We start from the raw sequence: 19,017 nt of genomic DNA, 5'->3' as shown, positions 1-19,017 counted from the left end.
GAATATTCAGGACTCGGAATTAGTTAACTATTATATTTTCAGTGCATTTCACAAAACGTTGGGTAAGGAAAATCGGTATAATAAACCATTGCTCTTTCGATGGTGATGGGTCACTAAACGCACAGTGAGTTCTCCAACTGGACTTCATTGGTTCACAATAGAAAAGTATATAAAACTAAATTCCTACTTAATTAAGGTATAAAATAAGAGTTGGAAAAATAAGCGAATTTGGGCTTAAGGAGCTCTTCTTTAGTCTAGTCTAGGGTAAGTAGATGGAGTTATTATGCTATTACATATCTCATATTTTGTGGTTCATTGTGGTTGATGCGCTTGAGCGCGCTCTTCGATCTCTAGATACATATATTTATATATATATCTTTATATATAATTAATATTGTTTTGTATTACGCCTCTCGCTCGTTCTACGCTCCTCAATTCATTTGCTTTCATAACGTTTCTTTTTGTTTAATTGTTTTTGTTAAATTTTATTTTAAATATCACGGCATTCAGCTGAGGTCTGATCTGATCTATTTCTTATGCTTATATATCTTTTCACACGATTTTGTTTTCACTTTTATTGCATTGGCATTTCACATTTTAGTTTTCTCTCGGGGAAAGTAGGTTTTCTTCTTTTCTTTCGTAGAAATCAATAAACAGAATCTAAAAAAAAAATAATTAAAATGGCTACAGAATCGCTACCGGATACCTCGACTATCGACTACTTGGACTAAACAAAACAAGCAAAAATTAAACTACGACACAGATCGTCGTCGGCGACACAGATACAGATACAAATACCGAGGCAGAAGCCGCTGGAGACGCAGATGCAGATGCAGATACATCTGCAGATACAGAGAATACAGGGTGGAGCAAGCAGCACCAAAAGCTACGTCTAGGAATCCTCGCCAGCGCGCGCACTGAAGAGCTGGGCGCACATGCGTCGCATCTGGTGGAGCTGGCCACCCAACAGGCCCGCCCTCTGCATTAACTCTCACAAATTCCGCCTGCCCAGTTGGCGATCCTCCCGCTCAGCCGCAGCCGCAGCCTCATCCTCGTCCGCATCCGGCTCCGCCTCCTCATCCAGCTCCTCGTCGTCCACCTCGAAGCGGTTGGCACCCCTTCCATGCGCGCCATGCGCCACTGCAGTGGCAGTCGCACTCTCGCTGAAGTGCATCAGATTGGTGTCCATGAGGCCGTTGGTCAGGCTGAGTGGCGGCGACGATTGCGATGGCGGTCCCTCCAAGGAGAGGCGACTGTTGGTGCTGATGCTGCTCATGCTCAGCTGATCGTCGAACACCTCGATGTTCACCACCGTCGACAGTTCGCCCTGATCGCCGAACGAATGGCGAATGGGATAGTCGCCGGCATCGGTGATCTCCGGTTTCTGGACCTTGTCCTTGCTACTCGGCATCGCATTGGGATTCGGGTTGTCTTTGGTTGGGATGATGTTGTTATTGATGTTATTGTTGTTGTTAAGCACCAATCCATCCAGCTGATCCGTGGTAAAGTAGATGCCTAAAAAACATGTGGAATACACATTAGTTACTCTATGATTTATAAACTTTCACAACAAACAAGTTCTAAAAATGGAATCTTTTTAAGATTTCAAGTCTAAATTGCATTTATATTAACTGAAAGTCCAGGAAATCTATCTATTCCAAATTATTCCAACATTAAAATAAGATACTTATATTGTTAAATTCCCGCGATTTCCAGTAACAACACCTTTTAGCCGCATTTGTTGTTTTAACTAAAATTGCATTTATTTAATCATACATCATTTAATTAAATTAAATTTTAGTGTTTAGCGATTTCCTTGCCTCCTTTTTTCATCCATCTCTCAAACGTAAATCATAAATACTGCGAGTTAGATGTAATTTTTATACGATATACATATATTATATACAAAAAACAATTGATTTCCTCACTTTTTACAATCTTTTCAAGAAACAGAAAAAACTACGAAATTAAAACAAATTAAAAACAAACAAGGGAGACCATTTCTAGTAAAAAGAATAAATAAACATCAAGTAATTGACAATGAAAGCAAAAAAAAAAAAAAAGAAAAGGTTCAAAAAAGAGACCTTGAAACTTGAACGAGTATGGAGAAAACTTAACGAAAGCAAAGCCTAAAAACGAGTTTAAACAATTGTGACGTTGGACAATTAGTAATATAATCCACATAGTTTAGTCATTAGTCGCTTTGCAGTAGTTCTTACACGCAGTTGGCTGCTTGGGCAGGAAAATGTAGTTTCTTGGGGATTGAATGCCCATTTATGGGCCTGAATATCTGTATCTAACCATTAAATTCCAACTGGGTGTCCTGCAAGCTTTAGCTGCATGTGTGTGAGTGTATAGTGTGTGTGGGTCTGTGTGTGTGTGTTAGCTTAGGGGCAGGATATCAATTTTACAAATTTCGATCTCCACACTGAGCGGATTTTCGGGCGCCATTTATGTACAATTTGAGAGCATTAATTAGTTTTGATACTTGATCAAAGTGTGTTTACTTTTAGGCCTTTTCAATATATATTATATATATGTATATATATATATAAGTGTGTCTGGTTTATATATATATATATTGTTATATGTTTACTTTCTAGAAATGTATAGCTAACAATATAACTTTGCACTTAAAAATCGGTTAGTATTTAAATATTTTTGTCGCTTTTCCTTAATTGTTTTATGTTTTTTGTCTAAACGAGTAGCTACAGTCGTTTTGTTTTTGTTTGCATTTTTGTTTTTGTTTTTTTTTGTTGTTTATGTTTCGTTTCGCTTTAAATTATGCATTATAACTAACTTGTTGTTTTTCTTTTCGATAAATCACATTTTTTTTGCAGAGTTTTGTGTTTTGTTTTGTTTTTTGTTGGTTTTGCTTTTTGAATTGTTTTGTTTTTGTTGTAGTTGTTGTGTGGTTACTGAAATGATATACTTTTCTTGCACTCAGCTAAAAATTATGAATCTAGAGTCATCATCTGTCGTGGTTGCTGTCCATTTCACGTATCTGTGTAGTCTGCGAATTTCTGTGTGGAGCACTCGGTGACCTCCACTCGTTTGCTTGGCGTCCTCTCCTCTCCTCTTCTACTTGGCTCTGGTCCTGCCCGCCGGCTGCTCATCTTCCTCCTGCTTCAGCATGGGATTGGGCTGAAGAATGGCTGGCCCTGACTCCTCCTCCGTTGGTGGTGGATGATCCGGTGGCGGCGGTTGCGGCTGCTGCGGCGGCTGCGGCGGCTGTTGCGGTTGCTGCTGCTGCTGCTGCTGTTGGAGCGCATGGGCAGTGGGTGCTCCATCCTGTCGATTGGCGGCGTACAGATGCCACAGGACCACCAGGCTAAAGACGCACAGCAAACAGATCGCTAATTCTTATCTCTTTCGGCGCTTCGTCTTCTTCTTTGTGGCACTCGGTGGGCTGGCCACGCCAACGCCCAATCCCACAGAGGTAACGCCTCCGGCAGCGGGCAGCGATGCAGGTGCAGCGGCACCCGTGATCAAGTTCCCAGCGGCGACTGCAGCGCCCGGCGATTGCAGGGATTGCAGGCCAATGCCGAGACCGAGACCGAGGCCCGTGGGATCTGGATGGACCGTCGTCTCCACACTGCTCTCCTCCGCCGAGGATGTGGACGAGGAGGTGGCCGCCTCGATGGCCGCTATCAGATTGATCTTGTGCTCCAGCTTCTTGGTCTTCAGCTTGTGCGGTGCGGCATTGGTTGTGCTGGAGGAGCCGTAGACCACATTGTCGTCGGATGTGGTGGCCGGCACTGGTCCCTCGCTGTCGGTGGTGGTGGCATTGGTGGCCACGCCACTGCTCCCAAAGTGCAGTAGATCCTCCGGCAGGGATTGCTCTGGCTCCGTCTCAGGCTCCTCCTCGACACCCTCATCGTCGTCGGGCATGGCCCTGGCTGGTGTATCCTGCACCTCCAGCTGCGAATCGCACATGCTGATGCTGATCAGGGGACGCAGCTCCTCATCGTCCGGTTCCCGCTCCCTTTGCTGCTGCTGCTGCTGCAGCTGGAGCTGCTTCAATCGCTTGTGCTTCTTGCTCAGCTTCTTGACGGGCTCCTCCATGACGACAATCTCCTCGGATCCGGAAGAGTTATTAGACGTGGAGGTGGATTTCTGCAGGGCCAGTGTATCCAGGGTAATGAAGACCGGTTCCGGTGTGGTTATCACCTCAGGCTGCACCTCTGCGTCCGCTTCCCGCATCCGTTCCTGTTCATTTTCATAGTGCAGGGAACCGCACAAGGCGAGGATCAAATTCTGCTCGGTGAAACCACGAGGCGGTGGGGAAATCTTCCGCGGGATGGATGCAGTCTCCTGCAACGGACTTTCAAAGTTGATTAGACTGACAGGTTCCTTTTTCGCGTCCTCCTTAACCTCCAGGGGTTCGAGTGCAGGAAGAGGTGGCAAGGCCTCCAGTGGCTTTAAGCCGCTCAAGAAGTCTTCAAAGGTGTCGTTCACCTCCTTTGGGGGAGTCGTCAGTCCTGGCAGCAGTTTTTCATCCCGCTTCTTCTCCGGACTCGTTTTAGTGGGTTTCTTGCCAAGGCTCGGATAATCCTGAACCGCAGGCAGTTTGGGTGGCGTCTCCTCGACGACTCGCCTCCAGGGATTGCTCACGGTTGCCGAGATGAGGGGCTTTTCGGTTTCTAGAGACTTCTCCTTCTCCTTCTCCTTCTCCTTCTCCTTGGCCTTCTCTTTCTCCTTCTTCTCCTTGAGCTTAACCTCCTTTTCCTTCTCCTTGAGCTGTTCCTCCTTTTCTTTTAGCTTTGCTTCTTTTTCCAGTTCTTTGAGCCTTTCAGCTCTTTCCTTCTCTTTTAGCTTTTCCTCCCTTTCCTTTTCTCGTTGCCTGTCTTCCATTTCCTTTTTGAGCTTCTCTTCCCGTTCCTTTTCTTTCAGCTTCTCTTGCCTTTCCTTTTCCTTGAGCTTTTCTTCTCTCTCCTTTTCCTCCTTCTCCTTTTTCTTTAGCAGCTCTTCCTTCTCCTTCTCCTTGAGCTTTTCTTCCTTTTCTTTCTTTAGTTTTTCTTCTCGTTCCTTCTCCTTGATTTTTTCAGCTCGCTCCTTCTCTTTGATTTTCTCTTCCCGTTCCTTTTCCTTGATTTTCTCTTCACGCTCTTTTCGGAGCTTTTCTTCTCTCTCCTTCTCCTTGATTTTTTCTTCCCGTTGCTTTTCCTTGAGTTTTTCCTCCCTCTCCTTTTCCTTCATCTTTTCCTCCTTAAGCTTTTCCTCTCGTTGCTTCTCCTTAAGCTTTTCTTCTCGCTCTTTTTCCTTGATCCTTTCTTCTCGTTCCTTCTCTTTAAGCTTCTCCTCCTTAAGCTTCTCCTCCTTAAGCTTCTCCTCCTTCAGCTTTTCCTCCCGTTGCTTTTCCTTGATCTTCTCCTCCTTTAACTTCTCTTCGCGTTCCTTCTCCTTGATTTTCTCTTCCTTAAGCTTTTCCTCTCGTTCCTTCTTAAGGTTCTCTTCTCTCTCCTTGGTCTTCAGCCTTTCTTCTTTTTCTTTCTCCTGAAGCTTGGCTTCCCTTTCCTTCTCCTTTAGCTTCAGCTCCTTTTCCTTGGCCTTTTCCTTCTCCTTGTCGATTGTCATGGTTGCCACTGCTTCTCCTGCTATTTGCTTCTTCCTTTTGTCTTTGGCCATTTTGGGTGGCTCCTCCTCGAGCTCTTCTATCTCTTCATCGTCGTCGTGCTCCGGATCCGGATCCGCCGCACTCATCTCCACGTGCAAACTTAATCCCTGCGCACTGGCACTGCTCACCATGACAGCCGCAATGCTGCTCTTGTTGGCCAGCAGACTATCTGCATGATCAGATTCCGCATCCGAATCGCCCTCCTTGACCACCGGAACTGCGCTCTCTTCCTCTTTCTCGACAGTGATCTTCTCCTCCTCCAGATTCTTTGGCTCTGGCTTCTTTTCGCTGACTTTGCCGCTGGTCTTTTGCTTGTTATTCTTGGCCTTCTTCGCTGTTTTGGCGATGGTGATGGTAGTGGTGGCCTCATCCTCGGAGGTGCCACTACCACTCCTCTGGCTGGCAGTTTTATTGTTGTTGCTGTTGCTATTGCCCCTGGGCTTGTTGAGATGTGAAAGCTCTGCGAATTTCTGCGCTTGTGCCGCATCCTCGGCGGCAGCCAGGGATCTTAGCGTCTTCTGTTGTTGCTGCTGCTGCTGCTGCTGCTGCTGCTGCTGTTGCTGCTGTTGCTGCTGTTGCAGTTGCTGCTGCTGCTGATGCTGTTGCTGTTGCTGCGCCTTGTGCGATTGCTTCTGGGACTTTTGCTTCTCCTTCTGGACAAGCACCTCGTCCACCTCCTTGGCAATCACCGGTACAATCAACTTATTGACCAGCACCACGGGCGGTTGGCAACTGGCCTGCTCCCGTTCCAGTTCGGATGCCGTCGCTTCTTCCGTCTGCTGATCCTTTTGAAGGAGCTTCTTTCTCTCAGCCGGATCACTGCAAAAGATGGCCACCACTGGCCGGAACAGTGCCTCATCGCAATTCTCATGGATGACCGTATCCTCGGCGGACAGTTGGCCAACCACCTCGTCCAGCATATCCGTCTGCAGTTCACCGGAGATGCCCGCATTCAGATCCGTGACAGTGCCCAGCGGATTGACCATCTTCTCCACACGCGAATAGCTACAGATGTTGGGCAGAACGGATGCCAGGGCTGAAATGGAGTCCATTGAATGCAAATGCGTCTCCGTATCTGTATGCTGATGCTGATGCTGTTGCGGATCCTCCACCACCTCGTCCAGATCATTGAGACTTTCGTGCTCGGCGAGCGCATCGTAATAGCAGGCATTATCACAATTCGAGGACGCACTTCCTCCGGCGCCGGCAGCCAGTTGATCCGCTGAAGCAGGCGAGTAGGCGGTAGCCAGGTGATCGCCACATGGGGGAGCTGCCTGATCGACAGATGCAGCTGCAGATGCAGGCGGGTCAACAACGTTGGGGCACAGGACACAGAACACAGAGCGGAGAAAAAAGAGAAATAGAAGAGAAAACAAATTATGAGAAAAGCGCATTTTGGTTCGTACAGGAAACAAAAAACAAAAAGCCAAAGGCGAATTTTGATTTCGATACTGATTCGAAGTATTGAAAATGTTTAATTGGAAAATACATTTCAGCGTCTGTTTGTTCTACATATTTTGTAACATTTAAGCTAAGCTTGTAATGCATTATTGGCAGTAGGCGCGATTAAAACTTGTTGTTTATTATTTTTCGATTGAAAAGGAAGCGGAAAACACTCAAAACAAAAAAGGAAAATCGAACGTGAAACAGAAAAATATATAAATTTGTAAAGATATATATTTGTATTGGGCAACTTAAAAATGAAAAACGAAAATAAACTTTTTAACTGTCATTGTTTTTTTTTTGTTGTTTTTTGTTTTAGTGTGAAAACGAAAATAATTAAAAAATAAAGTTAAGATAATAGCGAGACATTGATTTTGGGGAAGTAATAACGAAACTGGAAATAGTTTAATCGTGAATTTTGAATTGCGTTTCCGAAATTTTTATGGCTTTGGCTTTTTATTAAGAGATTCATGTAGATTAATGTGCTTTTTCCTCTCAATCGTTCTCTCTCTCTTTCTCCCTTTCTCTCTCTCTCTCCCGCCTTGCGTTCTCCCTCTTTACTTCTCACTCGCCCTCAAACACTCTTTCGCTTTCTCACTCGCACGTGCAATGAAACTTTTGGCACACAATTTTCCTTTCGTTTTTTCAACGAACACAAATTTTGAAGTGCATCAAACGAATCACAAGAGACAAGGACGAAAAACAGGCACCCATAAGTAGAGTGAAGCAGTAGAAGAGGAAGGGGAAGCAGCAAAGCACATGTGATGAAAAATGCAACCGTGAATGATGAAAAGCTTAGAATCAATGTGATGTTATGAAGAAACGCCATAGTCGAATGTCTCGACTATCTGATACCCGTTGCAAAATAAAAGTATCTTTGAAAAAACTCGCCATCTGGCGGTAAAGAGCGACTTCTGTCGGTAATTTAAAGAAGCGACTTCATTTTATACGGACAAACAATCAGAAAGGACAGACGGATGAAGATAAGAACATGACTATCTGTATAAACTGAATCTTGAATATAAATCAATACTTTAAAAGAAGGGAAACTCTTCCTTCTAACTAGTACTTTGCAAGAAACGGGTAAATTACAAAAAATGTGGGATGAAAACGTAGAAATAGTGTTGGTTGTAGGGAAATGTGTTGGGAAAACTTTTGTGGAAAGTAGTAAACGCTGGTGAGTAAAACGTGTAAAATAAAGCTTGCAACTGAAAAAAGATCTATGGGGAAATCAAGTGTGAGAAAGTAAAATAGGATCAGAAGTGCTGTGGTGGAGTAGAAGAAAATGGAAATACTGTGCTGCTTCGTGTTGAGAAAAGCGTTCAAATTTTCATTGGGAAAATCAGACAAGATCGAGGATATACAACTCCATATATTCCACCCGACCAGTCCGACCAAATTCCAGGGGGTTAAGTGCTCGACAGGATTAACAGCGACCAATGGGGCAAAAGTAGATGTGTATATAACGTGTTGCAGAAGAATTCTTTTTTTGGGGGGATGGGTATGGTTTTTGTGGGTTTTTATATTTTCGTTTAGATAGTGGACACTGCTGTGGCAAAAATGTTGTTAGCTTAAATTTAGTTGTCAATAAAATAGAAATAGATTAATTTTAGTGGTATCTCATTTTACGGCTAGACAAAAACACCAAAAGTAAGTTCATTGTTAATTTGGTTAAGTGATTTGTGTTTCCGGCTAGAAAAATAAAATTTCAACAACTAAAGCTTAAAAAAAATTACCAACACACTTTACACCACAAAAACACTCCAATACACACGCTTACATACACACACACACACACACACACAGAGAAGGGGGAAAATGTGAATGGATGGAGAATGAGGAGAAAGCTTAGTGAAATGAGGTTGAAGTAGAGTAAAAGGAACATGCAAAGGGGAAAGGTGGGAGGGATGGCTATAACATCATCATTATCAGCATCATATCATCTTAGTTTATCATCATTATCAACAACCAATGCCAATTTCGTGGTGTTTCATTAACAAGATCAAAATACAGTTTTTTTTTTTGTTTTGTTTGACCACCAAAAATATTTTGAATTAAACATTTTCATTTTGAAAGCGTTCGAAATAAAAAACGTAAGAATAAGAATATATATATATATAAATAGATAAATATGAGTGTTTCCAAAACAAAAACGTAAATACAAATAAAAAAATCCAAAATGTAAGAAGAGTACATAAAACGTTTGTATAGATCGTAAACAATTAATAAACAGATTTGTGAAGACATCGAGAATCGGCTAATGATCAACGAGGATGCCTTTGACTCCGGGAGCTCAACCCACTTAAATGATCCCGTCCAGAATCAGAGAAGGAAGTCCCTTCCCGGAATCAGCGGCTAGCATTCGAATAGTCTTGCACAACATGCGATATTTTTGTGTACATCTATCCAGGACGACATGGGATTTGGCAGCCACTTACCGGTATTCTCACGTCGAGCCGCTGCCGTAGATGGCGATTCTCGCATGGCATCCGCCAAATCTTCCTTCAGGCGTGTATCGCCGTGGCCATAATCCGAATCCAAGTGGCCATGTCGAAAGCGATCCATCAACTTGGGACTCTGCTCAATGCTGCCTATTGCGTTTATGAATATATGAGTACGATGCAAGTGGGAAGGAATACAGACAAAGTAGAGAATACTTACTGTACGATCCAGATTCGATGAGAACCGGTACGCCGGCACCGCTGCGTCCCGTCACTGCTGAACTGCCAATGCCAGCTCCGCCCACCGATGTGGCTGCACTTAGAGGCATATTGAGCGGACTTGAACGATCCTTGCCTCCCACCGAACCCAATCCCAAGGCAGAAGCTGCCGCTGTCGAGGGCAACGTGGTGGTCGTCGTCTTGGTCACGCCAATTTCCACAGCCTCTGCATCGACGTGGTTCAGATTGGAACTGTATGAGGATAGACAAATACGGATTAGTTTTTCCTCGACATAATGCCCGAAGAAATAAACTATCTCACCCGCTGGGCGTATTGTAGTTCTTGAAGACGAATTGCGGACCCATCCACAGCCGGCGGTGGGGACCAGCGTGCGTGATGATCTCCACCTGAGCCAGCCAGCTTTCGGTTCGCTCGTCCGGCTCGTCGAAATGATGGGCGCTGTCCAACAGCAGGCTGGCATGGCGATCCTTAATCAGCCAATTGTCCAGACCCAGCGGCGGTGCGATTTCTTGAGATCCATCCTTGCGCCGTCCCAGATTCCACTGGGCGCGGGCCTCAACCTCCAGCTCGATGGGCGTGTCATCACAAATCTTCTCTTTGGCAACATCTGCAATTGATAAGATTTGTGTGCCATACAGTAGATGATACGAAAAAGCTAATGGAGTAACTCACGTGAGGCTAGCTTCGTGTCCAGATCGTACTGGATAAGCGCCCCGTGGCCGGCCATCACGAAGAGCGAGTCCACCGCCTTGCGCTGGACACGATGCGGCTGCTCTCGCGTCGCCATGGGTGGCTCCAGCAACCAGGAGCGCGACTTGGCGAAGATGGAGCAGACACTCAGTGGTTTGCCGCTATCGTCCGACAGCGAGGAGAGACGTTGCCGCTGCCGTTGACTACTACTGCCAACACCTACACCGACACCATGACCGCCGGCACTAACTCCAGAGCCCATGACTCCGCCTCCGCCAACTCCACCGCCCAGACCTGCCGATCCTGGCGGTGATCCAAGAGTGAAGGGCTGGCGCAACTGGGCCAGCGGTTGCACCACCGACGGCCGCGGATACGGCGGCAGCGTGGGATTATGATACGGCTGCAGTGACTGCACGAACGTTGTGCTCTCCGAGTGCGAGATCGGCGAACTGGAGCGCCCATCTGCTCCGAGGCCGGCGCTCCGGTGGAAGCGGGACAGCTTGTTGACCACATGCAGCGAGGTGTGCGTGCGAACGCCCATGGCGCCGCCGTAGGGCGTGATTGGGAAGACGTGGGTGGTGCCGCGCAACGTGGACACGGCAGCCCAGCGCGAGTCCAGCGAGAAGGCGATGTGCTGCACCTTGGCGCTAGTGTCGCCGCGATGAAGCACGTACAGGTGGTGCACGGCAGCCAGGCTGGGACCCACAGGATGCGGTTGTACACGGAACACGTGGAAATCGTGACCGCGTCGATCGGCGGTGAGAAGCAGCATACCGGAGCTGTCGAACTCCATGGCTACCAGAGCCTCGCTGTGGGCCACAAAGTGAGCAACGATGGGATCGCCACCGCCCTGTGAGCCACCCGTGGAGCTCAACGGAGTACCCGACGTGGGACTGTAGTCCTTTACCGGATGCTGCAATCATAAATGTAATCAGTTTTGGACCAATCATCAGTATTCTTTCACGCACCTTCACATCGATGATGGTAACCACACCGGACTGCTTGGCATCCGGACCACCGCTGGCCGAATCAAAGCTGCTGCTCTTGGAGCTGGCGCCGCTGCCGGCAGTGGTGCCCGTTAGACCGGCGGCCACCTGTTCACCAAACTCTCGCAGTCCCTTGCTCAGGGATTTGGCCGCATTGAGAACAGTGGCCGTGTAGCTGGGAACGCCCTCGCCATCGCATCCGCCGCCGCTGCGCTTGGAGTGCAGCAGTTTATGCTCCGCATACGCCAGCCAGCGCGGTCCCAGAGCAATGGGATTGGGGTTGATCCTGCAAAGAAAGAGCAATCAATTTTAGACAGGTTCTCATTAGCAAAACTAGCGTTGGTTACTTTCAATCTATTCTAACTATCATCACATTTAATGAACCATCTAAAATGACCTACTGTCACCATGTAATACAAATTGAGTCCATTAGATCCCCATTATCATTATTTCCATCATTTCAGTTAATGTGAAATGGTTGGGTGTTATAACTATCTTCAATTTCAACTAATTGACTAAATGGTTTTTCCCATGATCTGGAATACCATCATGGAATAAAGTTCACTTACCCCGGACTGGGATAGCAGGTGGTAATGGTTAGGCGGTCCTCCAGTGTCCTGGCATCAAAGACGGCGATCCGTTCGTGGAACGTGATGACCACCGCCGATCGATTGGCCTGGATGTCCAGCACGGCGTTCTTGAACTTGATCGTCTTCACCTGGACACCCGTTTTGAGGGACATGAAATTTACGGCACTGAATTGGGCAGCGGCCGACACGCCGATACCGCCGACTCCTCCAACCGAGCCGCCAACGGTTGTGACTCCTACGCCGCCGCCACCCAGACCCAATCCCGAGCTGCCAGCCAGTAGACCGCTGGCCGCTGCACTGCCTCCATCGACGAACGCCACCAGGGGACGTTTCTCGGCAAAGGCATCGACCGGCTCATCCGCCCGGCCATTCTCATCCAGGGCGGCCGCCGTGGCCGGCGTGGGCAGCACACGGAGCGCAGTGACGACGCCGTGACGCCAGGATAGCACCTCGACCGCCTCGCCGTTGGCTGGTATAGCCCACACTTGGACGCCCAGACCGTAGCCTAGAATCAGCAGCAGTGGGGGCGCTGCGTTCCCGTCCAGTTCCCAGTCATCACCGAAGCGCGGATCGCTGACATCCGCACACGTTTCGAAACGGGCCCAGGTGATAGTGTCCTTGGGATCTTGCACCGGCTGATTGGCCAGCGTCACATCGTTGATGAAACCAATGGCCGAGTCAAGGATCGAACGATCCGACACTGTTTGGGGAGGTACAATGGCCGGCACGGCGGCACCCGATTTGCTGCCACCAGCAGAACCGGAGCCCAGGCCGGAACCGGATCCGGAGCCCGATCCAATGCCGGAACCGACCACGCCGGAGGGATGGCGGCGTGGCGAGTCCGCGGACATGATGCGGCGGCTGCTGGGGGGGATGGCCGGTGGTGACTGCTGGCCGCCGGAATCGCTCCTCTTCTAGCTGCTACCACAGCTGCTGCCAATGATGCAGTGCCTCCACACTGGAGGTCAATGGGCAGCGGACGGCTGGGGATGGCAGATGGCTGATGGCTAATGGCAGTGGGTGGCGGGTGGCAGCCTCGTTCACTTTTCTCGTCTACTCTCTTTCTTTGGGAGACACTGCGTCTGATCGGTTGTTTCTTTCCCCAGCTGATTCGTTCTCGCTTTGTCTCTCTCTCGTTTGCTCTCTTGTTGTCAACTGCAAATAGAAAGCAAAGACAATAAATAAACAAATTGAACAATCTCACACATTCATCTGTTCCACTCTCTTTAGGGTGAACCCAAAAGAACTTTGGTCAAGTTTGTGAAACGTGAACTATGCACCAATAGTTTGAAGATCTTATATTGATAGTCTGCGCAACTTTTTGTTTAGCTTTTGCAAGTCATTAATATTCGTACTTATATGTGAATTGACTCATCGCAAAGTACAATTACAGCAAAACAACCTGAAATGCAAAAACAGGTTGCTCAACTTGATTTATCATTAAAAATAATTAAACACTTTTACGCCCAGTTAACATACAGAATTTTGGCCAATTAAAAAAAGTGTCCAAATTTATCCTATTTTCTTTCCTAATTTTTCCCAAATAATGACAACACTACGTATACGTGATAAAGAACGTATGATTTAACATTGAGTTAAGGTCCACCCTAATGCGAACATTTCATAGTTTCTTTTGGTCATTCCATTTCGTTCCGTTTTCTCTTTGTCTCAATCAAAATGCTTTAATCTTTGGACAGAAACCACCTCCCCACCCACTGCCACCCAATTCCCCACCCCTCTTCACTCTCTTGCTACCAATTTATTAGCACATTACGTGTATTTCTTCGCTGCGCTTTGTTTTAATTTAAATTTTACTATTTCGATGGCTTTCTGAGCCAACCCCCTCCCACCACTTTTGTCAATTTCAATTCCATGGGTGCAAATTGTGTGCAATAAAACAGCAACAAAACACGCTTACAAATTAAAGGTATAGTAAAACACAAATAAAGAACGCAAAAAATAAAACAATACTTGTATACAGGAAAAAAAAAGAAAAGCAAGCTCCAAACCACAACAACAAACCTCAAAGTCACGCAGAAATCATCAGGCCATTTGCTTCAGCTTTTAGCCTTTAGCTTCTAGTTTTGGTTTTCTGTTCCTTTTCACCTCATATTCGCCAGCAAAACGCAATATGCAAACACAAAGAAGCTCGCAATGAGCTGTTCTTCTCTTCGTTTTCCCATCTTATTGGAAATAACCGTTTTAGCCAAGCCTAAGATCCAATCTCCATTTTCCATTTTCCAATTGAGACGAAGAGACAGCAACAAAGATCCGAAAAAGGAAAACACATTAACCCTTATGAACCCGCGTAAAAGATCATTTCTATTTTCGTTGAATTAATGTATTGTTATGGTTTAATACCATATAGTTTTACCAGCTAGTTTTAATCATTTAATTATAATTTAAACTAATTTATCACAAAGGTTGCTTTTTAAGAGGCTGATTCATTTATCATTCAACCTATTCGAAGGACGATGGGTGAACGATCCCTATCGATGACTGCTCAAATAAAATGCATAATGAATTTGTGTATATGCATTTGGCAAAACTTTTCCACGTGTGGTTGCAATTGATTAAACGGGTATTTCGCCACATATAGATAGAAATGAGGTAATTACCACAGCTATATACGTCTATAGTATTCCGTATTGGAATTAACAAATGATAAGGCACGAAGTCGTGTTGTAAAGGCGTAATGATTCAATTAAACGCTTGTAAAAATTGCGAAATACCAGAGAGGAATTTCGAAAGATGGGGCACACATTGCTCTAGAGCACTAGAAATTCCCAAACGAAATTCTAATGTTGGGATTCTAGTGACCCAAGGGTTAAGCTCCCCCACAGAATCGGGAGAGTGGGAGGAGTGCAGCTGCATCACTGCATTCCTCAATTGGCTTGGCACACGCGCAACACAAACACAAACAAAAACAATAACTGTAATAGGAACGTGCAATGTCACACAAACTTAAAAGCGACATACTTGCGAGAGAAATAGAGACAATCGACCACCCCCTCGCTGTTTCTTTCTCGCTCGCACACCCACAGCGACCATAAGTAACGCATTTGCCTTTGTTTAGCAATAGGCATCCAAACGGCATTAAATCGCAGAAAGAGTGCAGAGTGAGGGAGAAAGAGACAGACCCCTCAATGTTGATACAGTCAAACTTCTAAAACAAATGCCAGCATCAAATATGTAGGTCAGCAAAATAGTATTTTCAAATATCTGCTTATAAATGCATACATGTGCTCAATATTATACTGAGCCCCAAGATCGTTGACCATTGTTAAATGAAAATAATTATTCTAATTAGTTGAGATGCTTTTGAAAATGTAAAATTTCTTAACCTTTACTAGCCAGGTCGTTTAGTTAATTGAGATTCTTTATATGGAGGTATGACTGCACCTGCCCTCGAATTAGTTTACACGCATCCTTGACACTCGATCAATTCCAGTGCAAGTTCAAACGGGAACGCGGCCAACGCATAAACGACTCTCAGGCCCAATGCAATTCCATTGTGCCAAAGAAATGCAAAGAGAGACAAGCTTTTTGCATTGGAAGCCCCATTGTTTATGCTACCCATTGCCAAAGACCACTTGACAGAATCTCAGCAAACCTTTCCCTTTCCTTCGACGATTGGCTTAGAATATACATACATACATATGTACATACAACAACGATTCGCGAACAGGTCTCTGCAGTTCCACAAATACTCGCTACTCGAAAACATCCTAAAAACGCAATGGATGGAACTGCAGGGGTGCTACCATCAATACCAACACACACCGTTCAGATGTTAGACAAGCAATTTCATCAGTTCTAGTAATTAAACGTGTTTTTAGGCTATGAGTAACAGCAATTTTAAACAGAGAAATACCAGTTTTTTGTATTTAAAAAAATTTCTCCTGGTAACCATTCTATATTGGAGTGCTTATTCTCCCGAGTTGCACGAACATACATATTTACATAGCTACTTTATAAAGTATTTGTGACAGATTTTTTTTTAATAGCACAAGTTCATCAACCCACACACAGCTGATTATTTTCACTTGATTACGAGCGAAATAATTCCTATTGATGCAGATTAAAGTGGAATACATATACATATGTACGTATATCAGTTACACACGCCCCCAATACACCTCATCAGATGATAAGGCACATGGGCTTCCGTCCACGTCCCTCAACCTTTGGCAGTCCTTGGATGCGAACAAAGGAACCCCTTGGTCTGCAGCAGATAAAACTAGCCCATAGGCCATACTCGCACAGTAAAACCCCTTCGATGCGTTTTTAAGCCAGAGTTATTTTTGTGGAAAATCATTTTATAAGGCTATATGCAATATTAAACGAAGCTTTAAGTTTCAGTGCATTTTTAGTTTACTGAGGAACGCTTTAAAATTTCTAATAGAAGGCACTTCCAAAAATGGAGATCAAAAGGTAGTACCACTGTAGTGCTGACAGGCGGAATGCAATTTTCGCTTTTTCTATGTTTTGATTTTTTGTTCTCTGCTTTTGTGTTTCTGTTTATTTTCAATGACACCCACCCACTCGGCCAAACATTTAGCGATTTTTTGGCAAACATTTCTATTAGGTAAAATCACAGATGGCCTCAGGGGTAAAGTGGGGTGCAAACAGTACGTGATGAGGAAGAAGAAGAGCGGAGGGGGTGGCAATTGAAAAATGTCACTTTTAATGTGCGTTTTAAATTTTGTAAATGAAGCCAAAACAATTTGTGCCATCCAAATATTTTTGTTATTTTTTGATTACACGACAGCATTTTGCTGTTGTTGCTTTTGCCCTCGAATACAGCTGGAAAACAAAGAGGCAAAAGCAGAGCAATTATCAAAATATATACAGAAGTCGAAAAGTGAGTGGGACAGAAAGAGAGTGAGAGAGAGAGAGAGAGATGGAGGAGAAGAGAGCCGAAAACGAAAACAAAACTCTAACACACTGCCAGTTGCACTTGAATGCACACACAAACGCACTTTTCAGCAACTCAGCTGCAACGAAATGTTGTTGCTGTCCTCTCTTTTGCAGCTAAGCTCTTATTGCTCTCTCTCAATCTCTCTCTTTTTGCCTTGCAGCGTCGCACAGTGGATCGAAAACACGAACACAAACTAAAAGTTGTAATGCAATGATATTGTAAATAACAAACAAGCTGTGGTAAAGTTAAATAACAAAATATTTAAATAGTATTTGTCCTTGTTAATCTCATTATTTTAAAAGCATTCTTTTTTCTATGATAGATTTCTCACTTTTAGCGCACTGTGCTCAAATGTGTTCCACTATCAGTTCGTTTCGATTCCACTGCTTTGTTGTTGGCCGTCTAATGCGCACATACACACACATACATATATGTGGGCGAGTGTATCTGTGTGTGATTTTTTTTCTTCATTGTTTGTGTTTTGAAATATTGTTTTTTTTTCGCGTCACAGCCAAAACAAAATTTCCACTACTTTTGACATTTAAATAACAGCAAATACTTGGTGGTACAATTTCTTCTCTCTCCTTCTCTTTTCACTGCTTCGCTTCCCCTTTTTTTCGCTCTATTCTTGGCTCTTTGTTTGCACAACTTACACGTCTGTGATTTCGACAGAGCAACAATAAACAAATAGTTGCATAAATAGAGGATTTGATTTTCATATACGTACACATATATACACGATTTTCTTTGCTTTTCGTTTTCCATTTTTTTTTTGCGCGTCAAACAAAAACAACTAGAAGAAGAAGAGGAAGAACTTACCACTTGCGTTGTTGTTGCTGTTCGTTGGTTGAATCAGCAGCAGCTGAAGCACAACAACACTGCCACTCGTTTCGCTCGTTCCACTTTTCTCACACGTTCCGCAGAGCGCGCGCAAAAACAACAACACAAACAAAAATCATATGTTTTTAGCTGCTTGCTCTCCTACTCTCTCTCGCCTCTCTCTCTTTCTGGCTTTAGCTTTTGTTGTTGATTTCCTTTTTGGTGTGTGCTTTTCGTCACTTGTTATTGTTGTTGTTGGTTCTTGTTTGGAACTCCTCTTTATTATTATCTTCGGTTGTTGCAGGCGGCAGCAGCAGCAACAAAATCTCCAATTGCGTCTTGCTTTTTCTCTCTTTTTCGCTCCCCCTTATGTTGTGTTTATGTGCTACTTTTTATTTAGATTTGCCACGCCCTCCAACTGTTGTTGCTTAATGATGCGCGTCTTCCTATTAATTACAAGCTTTTTCAAAACGCGCAGCAAATTCTCAACTGCGGAGCTCGAGTTTTGTTTGAAAAAAACGGAACTATTTTTTTGTATGTTTCTTCTTCGTCTTCCTCTGCCGCTGCCGCCGTCGACGCAGAGCCCTATTGCTGGCTCACTCGCACTCGCGCACACAAACACACGCACCAATACAGACACAACGACTGCGCTGCGTCGTACGTTTTACTTGAGTTTCCTTTTCGTCGTTTTTCGTTTATGATTTTGTTATTGTTATCGTTGCTGTTGCTTTTGCCTACTCCCAATGTTATTGTTGTTGCTGCACATAAAGTAACTGCGACATTAAATCTGCAAAACGTTCGTCTTGTTTTCGTACTCTCCCGTTAACTCATATATATATATATGTATATATCGATTAAGAGACGATTTATGCGTCGCAACAGAAAAAAAAAAGAAAATAACCAAGAGAGACTGCTGCCAGAACGAAAGGGGAAAAAAACTAGTACTAGCTGGTCTGACTGCTGGCGAGCGTTTGCCTTTATTCGTGCAATATCTTTAGCGGACACTTAGTATTATTAATTGTTATTATTTTGGTTGCTGCGCTGTTTCTGTCTCTGTTTTTTGTCTCGCTCTTTTGGTTTCTGGGTGCTGTGCCAGTGTGACCATAGCAGCTGAAATCTTAAAAACCAATTTAGTAGGGTGCTTGCGTTTTGGCATATTTATAGTGTAGCGCGCTTAGTGTGACCAGACTTCATGTTATTTAAAAGTATATAAACAGGGATTTGTAACGGAGACATCCGGTTTCAGTAAAGTAATTTATACAAAATCAT

At 44.7% G+C, this 19,017-nt stretch overlaps 1 protein-coding gene across 2 annotated transcripts; it reads right to left on the bottom strand.

Annotated features, from left to right (window-relative positions):
• Positions 1-585: 585 nt before the first annotated feature.
• LOC122623930 (breast carcinoma-amplified sequence 3 homolog) lies at positions 586-18,859 on the bottom strand. Of its 2 annotated transcripts, none has more exons than XM_043803315.1 (8): positions 17,749-18,857; positions 11,988-13,163; positions 11,401-11,704; positions 10,415-11,345; positions 10,043-10,349; positions 9,722-9,972; positions 9,499-9,651; positions 586-1,515 (listed from the first exon to the last, which is right to left on the bottom strand). In XM_043803315.1, the coding sequence occupies exons 2-8, from the start codon at positions 12,857-12,859 to the stop codon at positions 992-994; spliced, it is 3,342 nt and encodes a 1,113-aa protein (XP_043659250.1). In that variant the 5' UTR covers positions 12,860-13,163; positions 17,749-18,857; the 3' UTR covers positions 586-991. The 2 variants fall into 2 exon arrangements, with proteins under 2 accessions (XP_043659250.1, XP_043659249.1); XM_043803314.1 differs by lacking the exon at positions 586-1,515 and adding an exon at positions 2,786-6,908 and having other exon boundaries at positions 17,749-18,859.
• Between the last annotated feature and the right edge of the window lie 158 nt (positions 18,860-19,017).

The sequence above is a fragment of the Drosophila teissieri genome, chromosome X, assembly GCF_016746235.2.
Source record: "Drosophila teissieri strain GT53w chromosome X, Prin_Dtei_1.1, whole genome shotgun sequence".
NCBI lineage: Eukaryota > Metazoa > Arthropoda > Insecta > Diptera > Drosophilidae > Drosophila > Drosophila teissieri.
Note: the sequence above shows the minus strand (reverse complement) of the source record. Positions and strands in the feature narration are given on the sequence as shown.

Bases quoted from the DNA above. Each gene is read 5' to 3' on its own strand.
- LOC122623930 (XM_043803314.1), bottom strand. From the start codon at position 12,859: ATGTCCGCGGACTCGCCACGCCGCCATCCCTCCGGCGTGGTCGGTTCC. The intron at 10,350-10,414 runs GTGAGTTACTCC...TATCAATTGCAG, and splicing joins GGACACGAAGCTAGCCTCAC to ATGTTGCCAAAGAGAAGATT. The intron at 9,652-9,721 runs GTAAGTATTCTC...TAAACGCAATAG, and splicing joins CATCGAATCTGGATCGTACA to GCAGCATTGAGCAGAGTCCC.